Source organism: Harmonia axyridis, chromosome 3 (assembly GCF_914767665.1).
Source record: "Harmonia axyridis chromosome 3, icHarAxyr1.1, whole genome shotgun sequence".
NCBI classification, from domain to species: domain Eukaryota; kingdom Metazoa; phylum Arthropoda; class Insecta; order Coleoptera; family Coccinellidae; genus Harmonia; species Harmonia axyridis.
In genome coordinates this window covers 13,513,854-13,527,968 of record NC_059503.1, presented here as the reverse complement: position 1 = coordinate 13,527,968, position 14,115 = coordinate 13,513,854, and the positions used below count along the sequence as shown (strand labels likewise).

The following is a 14,115-nucleotide window of genomic DNA, read 5'->3' as shown; positions in this document are numbered from 1 at the left end:
AATGAATTTTTCAAAATTTGATCTATTGATTATTAGCCTTCAAAATTGGTCGATCGTATTCCAGTAATACATACCAACCTATTTTTGAAAATTTTCTGTTTTCAGTTATGTTTATTCTATTTTTTCTAAAAATAAAGACAGAAAGATCTGAACTGAAGACGACATTCAGAAAATGTAAATATCATATGTAGTTATCGGCATATCTTCGTTTTAATTCATCGATTAGGATTCGCAAGCTTTCATAAATTAGAATACTATAGCTACTGATTTTTTTTGATAGTGGGTAGAAGCCTCAAATGAAGTTATCAGCTATAAAAACAATTAAAAAACATTCATTTCTCGTAAATCATCTCAAATCATGAGATTTCAGAAATGTGAAATAATAATGATTATAGCCAAACAACAACATTCTCATCTCTCAACCCCATACAGTTTCGAAACTATCAATATTTGAAAACCCTTGAAGTAATAGGTATATCAAGGCTGATATATACTTGCAGTGTTTCCAAATACCTAGATAAGATATTTCTTAACGATTATCGATGTTTCAGTAAAATAATTAGCATATCAGTTCGCTCTTTTTTAAGCCATCAAACAACTTCGAATAAGTCTCGTTTGAATTGACACTGTCTAGAAAAACAGAATCAAATAAAGCCCATCTCCTCTTCCACTACGACAACCTTATCGAACATAAACGCAACTTACAAATCGAGCAATCACCACAAACAACCTATTCATAACCTCTAGCACGTGTTCGTCCGACCCAAAAATAATTTCCTTATCAACAACACGCACCACTCAAGTCCATCTTACGTAACGCGATACTACTCTACGATAGACGCGTGTACTCCGCTACTACCGATTCGAATTTGCCGCTGCGCGACGATACCACTGGACGTCTGCGTAGAGCTGACAAGCGGGCCTACCGAGTATCGGCTCGCTCTCTACTCTACCCTAGGGTGGAAGTTCGTCAACTGACAATGGCATGGCTCGATCTTGACGCGGCAGAACAAACGCGCATCGCCGCGTATCTCTGGAAACGAGTTCTGTGCGCGGAAAATCGCAGTGTGGCGTTAGGTTATGGTCGCGATGATGGGTTGGGCGTTTGTTGTGGATGTAGGAGACACACTTAGAGGATTTTCCGTAATGCGGAAGTCCCGTATACGGGCAACCTGCATCTTCGAATTGATGCGATACATGTGGGACAAGTGGTTTAAGGTTACGAATTTGCGGCCGTTGTTTGAGCATCCGAGCGAGAACGCGGATGCTTCGGGTTGAGGTAACTGGTGGGAAATTTTTTTTGGTCTGAGATGTCAGAAAAAAAGTGGGTGACAGGCCAATTGAAAAGTCCCCGGTCTACCATAGTAAAACACTTTTTTATTGGCAAAATTCGATTTTATTATTCAACATAGTTGCCTACGAGGGCGATACAACGATTATAGCGATCTTCCAACTTTTCGATACTATTTTTGTAGTACGATTTGTCTTTCGCAAAATAGGTCTCAGTTTTGGCGAATTCTTTATCAGCGAGCATTCTTTTGAGGTCTGAGAACAAGAAAAAGTCGCTGGGGGCTAGATCTAGCGAAAACGGTGGATGCAGAAGCAATTCGAAGCCCAGTTCATGCAATTTTGCCACTGTTTTCATTGATTTGTGATACGGCGCATTGTCTCGATGAAACAGCACCTTTTTTTTTCAAATAGGACTTTTTTTAACGATTTCATCCTTCAAACGATCCAATAACGCTATATAATAATCGCTGATGATGGTCTGGCCCTTTTGGAGGTAATCAATGAATATTATACCTTGCGCATCCCAGAATACTGATGCCATAACCTTGCCAGCTGACTAATGTGTTTTTCCTCGCTTTGGATTTGGTTCATCGTATGCAGTCCACTCAGCTGACTGTCGATTGGACTCCGGAGTGAAATGGTGGAGCCATGTTTCATCCATTGTCACATATCGATGCAAAAATTCAGATTTATTGCTCTTAAACAGCTTCAAACACTGCTCAGAATCATTAACACGTTGTTGCTTTTGATCGATTGTGAGCTCGCGCGGCACCCATTTTGCACACAGCTTTCTCATGTACAAATATTCGTGAATGATATGATGTACACGTTCAGATGATATCTTCACAATGTATGCTATCTTGATCAACGTCACTTAACGGTTATTCAAAATTATTTTATGAACTTTTTTGATTTTTTCGTCGGTGACAGCCTCTTTTGGGCGTCCACTGCGTTCGCCGTCTTCGGTGCTCATTTCACCACCTACAAACTTAGCATACCAATCAATGATGGTTGATTTTCCTTGTGCAGACCCCGGAAACTCTTCATCAAGCCAAGATTTTGCTTCAACTGTATTTTTTCCTTTCAAGAAGCAATATTTTATCAGCACACGAAATTCTTTTTCTTGGCCATATTTTTTCAAATAACAAAATTAGCTACACTCACAACGCAATATCTGACAAACTAATGGTCGGACTGCTGTCAAATTTTGACACGTATCATTTAAAGGTTGGTACTAACTGAAAATCATATGGATTTAATACTAGCCCCGCCATCAGTGCATCAAACCGGGGACTTCTCAATGGTTTTAGTATACGAGTAAATTTTGAAATGAACCTTCTGTATCTCTGGCAGGAAAAACATTTCATCTAGTTGATTTGGGTTGAATTTTCAAATTTTGGGCTCAACTTGAAATATTTATAATTACTTATGATACACCTGTAGGTATATAAGGGATAATCTAATGGATAGTTAAAAAAATTATTTGAACAAAAAAATGTAAGCTTTCAATTTTCAATATCCATAATTATCGTATTCACAATATAACATATTTTCTCTAATTCTGTGGTTATTCCGTTCATTCTTCCACATCTTGTAGAACAAAATCGTGCGAGAATATATCAGAAACGCACAGTTTTCATGGTTATATTTTATTATTCTATGTTGGTACTCCGAACTTTCCGCCACGGCTTTAGCTGTCAATTCATCAATTTGCCTTAAAGAAATTAGTTCTGCCAACCAACATTTTTCAATGCAAAAATCACTAAATGATATTTATGGAAATATTTCATTAATTTCAATGAAAATGCAATGAATTAGAGAAAATAATGTATAATACTCGTACAGAAGGCTCATTCTTCCACTCGTTCATTCCAAAACTCGCCACTTCGTGGCTCGTTTTTGAATTTTGAACTCGTGGAAGAATATCAATGCCTTCTGCACTTGTATTATAAATAACTATTCTTCAATCGTCACCATTAACTTGTGTAGAATCTCCAACTTATGGTTGACCTATATTTGATGAATCACCGTATATACCGAGAAATGCCTTGTTCTTTCCAAACTGATATTCAACTTATCGTGACAAGTTGATAATATATTGACACGATGTATCTATCCTAAATGAAATTTCCGATAAATTTGATGTGAATCCATAAGATATTGGGAAATCCTTTTTAACGATTTAAAACTTTTCTCGAACCAACTACTATGTGTATCGATGATGCCCCCAATTTTATGAAACACACCACAGGATTGGATTAATGGACATCACATGAATCTCTCTCCATCATTGACTCGCATCCCAGACAGAATTACTAAAAAAACATTCCAACCGATCATCAAGGAAAAATGCTGAACTCCTGAAAGGTATCATAAACAACAATAAAAGTTATAATGTGATATCTCCTGTTTTTTCTGGCGCTTACTTCCGAGAAGAGCACCATTTATTTCTTCAAAGCGTGCTGAATTATATAAGTAACTCCTGTTGCCGTTAGAGCTGGCGAGGTACTCGATTAACAGGTGTGTTCTATAACTTTTTGTTCCACCTGTTGGACAGTCAACTTTCATTAAAGTCAACGAACAATTCGTCCTTTAGTTCGTTAACTTTATGCTTCAAGCCGAGCCAATGAATCAAAACGGGATGCAAATTTTGCGCACAGGTTTCAATGAACAAGTCGTAATAATCTAACTTTAATTATTGATTGAAAATCGTAATTTTGCAAGAAAAGTTTCTTTTTTTTTGTTATTTCTCGAAGAGGTGATCACAATTGGCCACCTTTCAATACTTTCAGATTTTTATTTGTTGTTCTGCTATATTTTCATTGTATTTATCAATATATAGAAATTTTATGGATTGAGATAATAAAATAAGATCACAGTTAGTCGTAGAATTCTTTCAGATTTTCTATTTTCTAAGTTGCCCCATTTGAAGATGAAATAGTCAACAGACCCAAACAAGTGGGTCCCCTGATCCCCATATTCACTTTTACTACAGCCATATGTTTTGCTTTTAATGGGTCAAACTGTAAACACACAAATTGAGTAAGATTGTTGACTGAACACTGAAACTTGACGAGGGTCAACACTAAACATGTGGTTCTTTTCACTGTAAAGTTCTTCCATATCACCAAATCTTCGATGAAAGATTTTGAGCAGGCATAAACCTATTATGTAACTTACGGTTCAACCTGCTAATTCTGTGTTTTTGAAAATTATACCAATAAATACTACAAATTTGCAAATTATCCACAGTCATGCCTCGTTCAACCTTACGTTAATGCTATAGATAACGTTCTTTATCTTCCATAATATTCACGTAAATGACTCAAGCTCGGAAAAAATACAAAAATATGATCAATCAACTGAGATTTGAATATAGTGCAATGCAAGTTTTTTCATCAAGACAAATTAAATTAATTCTGTTATACTTCAAACTGTCAAAGTGTATTTCTTATGAGTACAGTTCAAAGAACAACGATTTTTGAACCTATTTCTTATTTAGCATTCATTATATCGAATTATATACGGTACATTTGAATTGTCGGTAGCATATACCATATGTATTAAAGAGTCTGACAATTCCTTTATTTAATTGCATCTCATTTCAAATGCATAGAAATTGTTTCGAAAGCTGATGAAATATATCGTCTTGCTTCTTTTCAATGTATAGAATAGACTCGATTGTAAAGTCTAATAGAAGCTGATTCTTTATCAATCAGTTGAATGAGTCGCAACTTCGCTATTCATTCTGTATTGCTTCTCTACTTGAATTCTAATCATGGTTTTATATACCATTTTCTAGATATTAGATTTAAAGTTTTTCTTTAATCTATAGATCTGTTGAGATGAAAAAATCCTCAATGAATTGATTTTTTTAGGGTTTTTAATTTTGGATATAGTAGAATTCTCAATGTAGAGAGATCGATATAATCAATTCTCAGGGAGTTCGAAAATTGTTTTCTCAATAATTCCCTATTGATCTTTTATTCAAAGTAGGTATATTATCAAATGAATTTTCTGCTACCTGCAGTGATTCCTAAAATTCATGTATCCTATTATGTCGTTGAACAGTGAACAGTGTCAACATCGATTGTTTGGTTGACAATTATCTTCTGATTATTTTGTGTATTTTACATAAGTGTTGTGTGCACAACCTGTGTAATAACATTAAACAACAACTTCTGGTGAGTTATCAAATGAATTTTCTGCTACCTGCAGTGATTCCTAAAATTCATGTATCCTATTATGTCGTTGAACAGTGAACAGTGTCAACATCGATTGTTTGGTTGACAATTATCTTCTGATTATTTTGTGTATTTTACATAAGTGTTGTGTGCACAACCTGTGTAATAACATTAAACAACAACTTCTGGTGAGTTCGTTACTTATGTTCCTAACAAATGTAGAATTTTTCAAAGCTAGTGGCTTCTCCTCCATATCACATTCAATAAATGTTTTTTTAACAAAGTATTCATTCGATTTTTCTTGAAAGTTCTTTGTGATTATAGTGTCATGTGTATTTGTCATTGTGAGTTCGAATAAACTGACACTAACTTTACATTTAGTCAAGAGTTCCAAATAGAAACAGAATTGGATTAATTTACTCCATTAAAAAAAATTGGAATAATTTCTGATTCATTCGAAGTATCACACTTTAAAAAAAGGGATAATTCTTCAAGTTTCCAAACATAAATAAATAAGCTGCTTTAGAATGACGGAAAAATATAAATGGGCACTTTTACAAGAGGAAAGAAAGTTGCAACAACGTATCTTTATGTTTGATGAGTCTTGAGTTCAGTCAATCTGAATATGAATGATGATTTACAGAACATGTCAATTTTTTTTTCATTTTAAGTGTAATTGAGTCATCCTTCCTGAAATTCATCGAGCATATCTCATTATTCAAAATCATCTCTCTAGTAGTCCATTGACTTTGATTATTCAGAGTCTTCATCCGTCAAAAATTTTTCCTCTATCGAAAATCAACATCGAGGCATTCAAATGAGGGGCATATGTTGTAAATAAGTGGAAGGAAGCATAAGATAGTCGAACCTATTCCTATGCTCTTGTTAACTATAATTTTCAGCAGTAACGAGCACGATCCTATTCAAGCAGACGTTTGCATTCAATCAAGATAACCTTATGAAAACTGCAGGCGGTTAAGTCACGTAAGTGGAAATCTTGACGTTCGAATACATCAGAAGGGAGATTCTGGTATTCGTTGTGAGGAAGTTATTATGGTACGAAAAATGCGGAAATTGTGGAGCATATAATTAGGAAAGCATTCACTCGAGACTCTTCGAGGTGATAAATGTTCATATACACGGTCTAGTGGTTGAGACTCCGTTTTTCTGAATTGAAGTTCCCGAGTTCGAGCCTCGGGTAGATAAACAATTTTTTTGGTTGCGAGGAACCATTTAATCATTTTCTGAACAATTAATAGTGTTATGCCTGAAGGATGATGGGAACGGTAATAAAGCCTACACAAAACATAACCAATTCTCCTCACTCGCACAAGTTGAGCTTCTGAAAGGCATAGGAATCAAGATAAAACATCAAATTGTCGAATATTGAGCACAGAATATGCGTATATATATAAAGGGTGTGTTTTTAGCCGCTTGAGAAGTTTCTATGGTTGTGGTCTAAGATTTGACAGTTGAGAATGTCAAACTGTGTTGACATTTCTGTTCAGTGAGATTTGACAACTCATCATGAATCGTTTAACGTCAAAACAATGCTTAGGTACAAATTGTGAAAATTTACTTAGAACATTTGGGTCTCTCTCACGGCACCCTATGTTGTATTTTTAATCTGGATTTGCATCTTCATTCTTATATGGTTCAGTTGATACAAGAACTAAAGCCAGCTGAATGGAATGCGTAAAACATATGGTAATGTTTTGCATTGAATTTTCTTCAACAACGAAAAACATTTTTCACTCAGTGGCTATCAGACAAGAAGAATGTCTGAAATGCAGTAAAAATCCTCATATAACTTCCATTACATCCACATGAAGTCACTGTATAATGTTCAATTGGGTCTGGTGGAGTGATTGACCTGTACGTCTGTGAAAATGAAGAAGGTGTCACTCAAAATTTCAATTCTCATAGCTACAGCCAAATGATTACAGATTTTGGCCTGGAATTGGTTCCAGAAAGATGGTGCAACAGCCAACGAGATGTTTTGGCTTTATTGCAAGAAACATTTTCAGGACGCATAATTTATCGTTTCTGCTATGTGATTTGGCCACCAAGTTCTTGTGATTTATCGTCTTTGGATTTTTTGAGGGATTATGCGAAGGATCGTGTTCATGCCGATAATCCTCAGACTATTGATGATTTGAAAACCAACAACCGTCAAGTAATTGGTGGGATATTGCTCGAAATGTGCCAGCGAGTCACCGAAGGATTCACAAGGATTCAGTCACACAAGGATTGAGTCCGATAAGAGATCACGCGAAGGACATTTTAATGATGTTGTATTCCATAAATTAAGGCAAGGTCCAAGCACTGTATTGAAATAAATGTGATCGATATTCTGAATGAAAAGTGTGTTTTATTTACGTTTACGTGCAAAAGACACAAGAAGGAGGTCTTTCATTATTTAGTCGATAGAATTCAATCTCAAGTGAAAATAGTGTTATCAGCAATAAATAATCATAATTTGCAGGGTTTTTTTTTGTCAAATGAGGCTACCTTTCCAGCAACCGATGGCAATGTGAGTTTGTTCGAAACTAGCAAGTCTTTCGAAAAATATTTACGGTGTATCGGATATCGAAGGCAACGAACTTTTTATGAATTGCAACATATGAATTCTATCTTAGATCTGAAGAATCGTGTAGCGGGTAAAAAAAGAACGGCGACTTATTTAAAATCACTGGATTGCACTGCGAGTATTATAACAACACCAATGAGAGTTGCATATACAGAACGTAGTTTTAGAGAACTAAAATCGTGAAACATATCAACGTTCATTTATATCACAGAATGGAATGCATTCTCTGTCAATATTGTCCACGATGAGGCACAATGAATAGGTTTTAAGATTGGCGCCTTATGAAGTCTTGCCCCGGGCGCCAAAAATCCATCCGACGACCCTGTCGAAGATCTTTGGTACAATAGAAGAACACCATGTATGAAAAGTTATATTGCCACAGCTATCAAGTTTCTTTCTATTACCATATGAGAAGCGACACACAAAACCCTGGTGCTTGAAATGCTTGTAAATTTACTCGTGAATCTGTGCTAAAAAACTTGTATAGGTACACTTGCCTCTTAATGTATGCCATCATTGCCAACCTAAGCCAAGAATCAACGGCCGGTTCTTCCATAAACAATTCGAAAATTATACAATGAACACACTGTATGAGACGAATCAATGGCTTCACTTGAACTGTTCATTGATGAAATATTTACGTCCTGTTCGAGCAAATTATAAAGGATAACGATGAACATTCATCCTTTGGATTCTTCCTAGAGTTCGAGAAATGCTCATTGAGCGTTCCAAGAAAAAAAGTTGGACGGTCTTAGATGAGAGAGATCTGTCAAACACTTTGTCGGTAATTGGCGAGAGAAAAATCTCTTGAAGCATCGAGTTGATTGCTTATATTCAATGCCGTATAGAATCACTACCAACATATTTTTCTTGATGATATGATTGAACCGTTCAGCTTTTGCCATAGAATAACAAACATAGATAGAGGAAAGAGGAAGTATACGCAATTTTTCATATCCCCAACATGGTTAGATTACGTTGTCGGATTGTGATATATTTTCAAATCCACAATTTTACTTTATGAATATGAATATATCGGGTGTCCCAAACTCGATGGCCTATTAGACGTTTCAGGAAAACTAATCATAATTTTGAGCTGAAAATTTGCATATTGGGGTTTGAGACAATGATCTTTCCCCCTAAAATATTTTCAGATCTCTACAACTTCCGGTTATACCGGAAACAGACTACCACTTCCTTATTTCAAATGGCACACCCAGTATATTATTGCATCATTAGATAGCTTTTTTGATGGCAATTTCGGCAATATGCCATACCTTGGGTAAAAATTCAACGGTTCATGAGTTATTGGGATTCTTATGAAAAAAGAGGTGGCGATGAGGACTCACATTTTTTTTGAATATTTCAGCAGAAAAAGCCTTTTTCGAAAAATATTTGTTTTGTTTCGTTTACGCAAATACGTAGTATTATAAGACTGTTTTCGGCTTGGACCAAAAATGTACAGGGTGTTTATAAGAGGATCATGAACTTGGACAACTCAGATTCATCAAAACTCAAGATTTTCAAATTAGAACCTATATTTTTTATTATTTCAGTCGATTCTACGTACAAAAATAGTGGGGGTTACTTCAGCAAACCCTATACCTAAAATGAATACTTCAAGAGTTATCGGGGAAGAACTTCAAATGAGGAAAAACCGCTATTTATAACTGTGGGAATAACTGTCTGTTACTTCCGTAAAACACAGAAAGAAAATAAAATTCGATGTTTCCATAACTAAATTCGACATATCAAGAATTGTAATGAATTAATGTTTGTTTTTTGAATTTCTGATGTACTTAGTTATTATTTCAATATATTTCGAGTTGATATGAAACGTTGATTCACTATGGGCCATAAGGAGTGCGCTTTTTGTGGAGAAACTCACGAATTGAGTGAAATATCGTATCACTGATATGTTTTCATTTCCGCGCGCTTCATGTCAGATTTGATAGTTCATGTTGGAGCCAAAATGTGCTAACTGAAAATGACTTATGCTCCCTCTATCTATGTTTATTACTCTGAGGCTTTTGCCAAGATAAATTTGTTATTGCAATTGTAAAGCGTGTATCAGTAAGCGTGCAAAGTTCCAAGTTTCGAAAATAATTATGAAGCGTCGTTATATTTAAGGGGCACATTTGATTTTGAAAATATGAGGATCATGTATTCATCATTAATTTAATTATTATTGAATCCCATGATTATCTACATATGCGTTTTTCACAAATTCCCAAAAAATGCTAAAATACAAAATTAAAATACCAATCATAGCGAATGACATCACTTTTAAGTGTTATCCATAGACCCACGTAATGAAAGTAGTTTTGCATGAAAAGAAGGTTTTAATTACCTTTGTTAGAATGATTCGATTTAGGTCAAATATTCGCTTGTTGCTATTTTCAAGGTAATAATTAAGCCTCTTTCATAGAAATTGTTTATTATGGTCTGAATTTCCTCTATATTTGGTAGACTGAGAAGCAATAAACCAATTTGAAGGTTCATACAGAATTTATGTAAATATTCATACATACATATGTCTTTTTCACATTCGGTACTATTCTTTTCATATTTCGAATTAAAATCACATAATTTATCATTTCACTGAGGTTCTCTCACTCAATTTGAGACTAATTCAAATACTTTGACCATGCCCAGTTTTCGGTATCATATCTGACTAACCTTCTTCGAAAATCCTCGAAGCAACCACAAATTACGCAGAACAATTTCAATACAGGCTTCCAGAAATCATTTTCAAACGTTCTCTGGTATGGTGAACAAGTAGTAATTGCATTCCATACGTGAGGAAAACGTTAAAAATAACGCAAATTATAGACAGCACAGGTTGGAATCGAAATCACACCACAGGTGGATTTGTGTAGAGAATCGGCTTGGGTCAACCAACGCCGCCTCTATGTGTAATTGGAGAGATCGACGATTAAGAAAATTGATATTAGCCCTGATTTGAGTAATTAGAGAGGAAGATGTATGCATTCACCTATTAATTCCTGTTAGAAGTTGTAATGATTTCAACAGGATATACTTAGTGGTCGTTGGAGGAATTCCATTGGAATTTGACCACATATTTATGATGCTTGTATAGGCTTCTCGAATTTAACAATTTATAGATAACACTTTACTCCATAGGCTTTTTCAGGAAAATAACTACCTTTAAGAGTGATACCAGTACTTAAACGTTCTTCTAATTTTTCAATACCTTTTCTGTAGAAAGATTCAACTTTATTTTCCAAATAGGCTCAAACCTCGGTAATCACTTCATCATTAGTGCCAAATTTCTTTTCTGGAACGTTCTTTTGATGTCTGCAAAGAGCCAGTAATCATTGGGTACCAGATCTCCAACTTTGCGGATAAGCAGTTGAAAGCACAATTCATTCAATTGGACCATAATTCTCATCGATTTATGACAAGGAGCATTGTCTTAAGATTAAGATTTAATTAAGGAGGTTCCGTTTCACTGCGACCTAAAGGTCTATTGTGCCCCCTACCTCCCCACAGAACCTGCACTCGTCATTTTCTGCTAGACCCATTCTCATGAGCGACAATGCCCTGTGAAGAATCCAGTGAGGAGGTGTAGTATATTCTTGCTAAAATCCAGATATTTCTTAGATCTCGCAGTGTCAACGTTTCGAAGAAACTTTTTGGAATGATACAAACCAGGAAGATTCTGCCAGAGTGTTTCTCTTTCGGTTTTTTCCTTATCCTGAAACTATTTCTTGTAGGTACATTTGCCTGTACCCAATGGTTCCAGCCGATGAAAGGAATTTGTGCTCCTTTTCTCTTAAGTGTTTGCCCTTCATTCCCTTTATTTCTCGAGTGGTCGGGAACCCAGACTAAAATGACCTTGTTATTATTGCCTATTTCATTAAGTTTCCTTCGGCACTTCAATACCATCTTAGAATCGATGATATGTGAGCTCAGTGCTTTAATTGCAGCCTAACTGTCAAAATGTATCGCTAAATCACATTTCTGATAGTTTCTTGCTAGGTTAATTTCTACATTTTTCTATTACAACTTTTTCTGCTTGAAATACACTTAGACAACGGCCTAACGATAGTGAGCTTTTGGTAACAGTTCTGAATACTCCAGCTCTAGTCCTCATGGTGGTTTTGGAAAGTTCTGTGGTAATGGTATTCTTTTTGGGAACTGGGATTGTGGACTCACTTTCCCAATCTTCTTTTATACTTATCGCAATGAAGGTTGCTAATTTTCTTTATCATCTCACCACTGGGAAGGTTCGCTGATGGTATGTAATTAAGCAGGGAGGACCAGGCTCTGATTCCCAATTCCCTATTGTCGGTACTTCCTCTTGAGAGTGGTCTCATAGTATTTTTTCCCATAAAAAATATGTTTTGTCAATGCACTAAACTCATTTTTGTCCATTTTTCGAACAACAACAAATGTAACACCACTTAAACATCAATAACAAAAAATATGAAAAATCAATAATGTGTTATACCTCCACGATATTTCAGAAACATGTGAAACATGTCTGAGCATACTCCCAATAAGAAGAACGATTTTCTTTTGAGGAAATGAAAAATTGTCTTTCACCATCACTCTTGCACAAGGTGAAAAATGCATTGTAATCGATTCAATTCAAAAATAAATCCAAAAAAATCGGAGCTATGAGTTATGGAAAGTTTCTCTTTTTTACTGCATCTCACTTGCACTAGGATATCTATCCAGTATTCCAGTATCAAGAATGGAAGAATAGATGATTTCACAGGTTATCGCTGTATTTGTTCAATGAAATAATTTTTTTATCAAGTTGTTTTATTCTACTTGAACAAGTTTATGAACGCGAAAGAAAAATGTAATTTATTTGCAAAAAGAACAAATTATTTTCATTTAGTTCCTGAACTCTTCTTTTGGTGGATGCGCAAATACTATGTTGAAATGGTGTCGCATTCACCACTTTCAGGATCGCAGAATAAGCGTTCCAATGATCACCTAGAAAAATTTGAAGGTACTTACATTCGTACTGAGCTGCGACGTCAAGGTATTCACTTTTTCTTGTGCATCTATGAGTTCTTTCCTCAATTTTCGAATTTCGTGCGCTTGTTTCTCCTCTGCCGACGAATAAAGACTAGAAGCGGTGGAAACCAGACTGATCGATGATCCATGCACTGAAATTAATTTATTCAGTAAGATATTCTTCATAATAATGATAATGTATATGAAAATATTGGTTCAGGTATGACAAAATAGAAAAAAATAATATATTTATTCTTCTTCAAAGAATAAACCCCATTCATATTTCTGATAAGATGTAGAGTAGACTCTTGTAATATGTCCTTTTTGGTGGATGGACCAACACAAAAAAAAACAATTTTTTCAATGATTCTTTGATTGATTATACATATTTGATCAATTTTATTCAAAAATACTATACAGGGAGAATCAGAACTATTTTGACAAACTACTCGTAATTTGATCTACTATTATTCAAGTCAAGAACTTTACGTGAATGTGAAAATATGAAAGGACTTGAAACGATGAATATATCAGAAAAATGTAAATATATTTCAAATTAGAAGAATTTCATCAGATAGAAGGTACCCACCATCATCATTTTTAGGCAAACTGTGTCTTGCTGTTGATGAGTGTGTTGGCGACAGTGGAAATGTCCTTGCGTTTCCTGGTGCAGGACTTGTAGGTTGCGACCAATGACTTATAGCTCCAATGGGTAAACAATAATACGGTTCTGTTTCCGGTTCCGTATTCCTGTGTAACATTGAAGGGTATAACTTTTCTGATTTGGTGGATCTGAAACAATTTTTTCTTATTTTTTTCATCAGAATTGTTTCTAGTTTCAAGCGAACATAAATTGAGAAAAAAATGATGAGTATCAACGAAAAACATCACACAATATATTAGCCCAAAATTACTCTGAAAGTTAGTACAGTATGTTTAACAGAAGATACGGAAGGAAAGTGAATAGTTTTACGACTGAAGAAGCATATTCCACCAACTACTGCCTTAAAGGAAAGGTTTATACCCATCAACATCTCGATTTCATTCTCAAGTACCTAG

The 14,115-nt window shown here is 35.2% G+C and overlaps 1 protein-coding gene across 6 annotated transcripts in view; it reads right to left on the bottom strand.

Moving 5' to 3' along the window:
• LOC123677155 (protein sickie) overlaps window positions 1–14,115 on the bottom strand; it is a 190,000-nt gene that overhangs the window by 21,136 nt on the left and 154,749 nt on the right. For 5 of the 6 annotated variants that reach the window (XM_045613695.1, XM_045613696.1, XM_045613699.1 and 2 more), the window contains 2 exons: window positions 13,646–13,848; window positions 13,057–13,208 (listed from right to left, as the gene is read on the bottom strand). In XM_045613695.1, the coding sequence (XP_045469651.1) occupies window positions 13,057–13,208; window positions 13,646–13,848 (355 nt within the window). The remainder of the gene's footprint in view (window positions 1–13,056; window positions 13,209–13,645; window positions 13,849–14,115) is intronic. The other variant, XM_045613697.1, reaches the window with a different exon arrangement.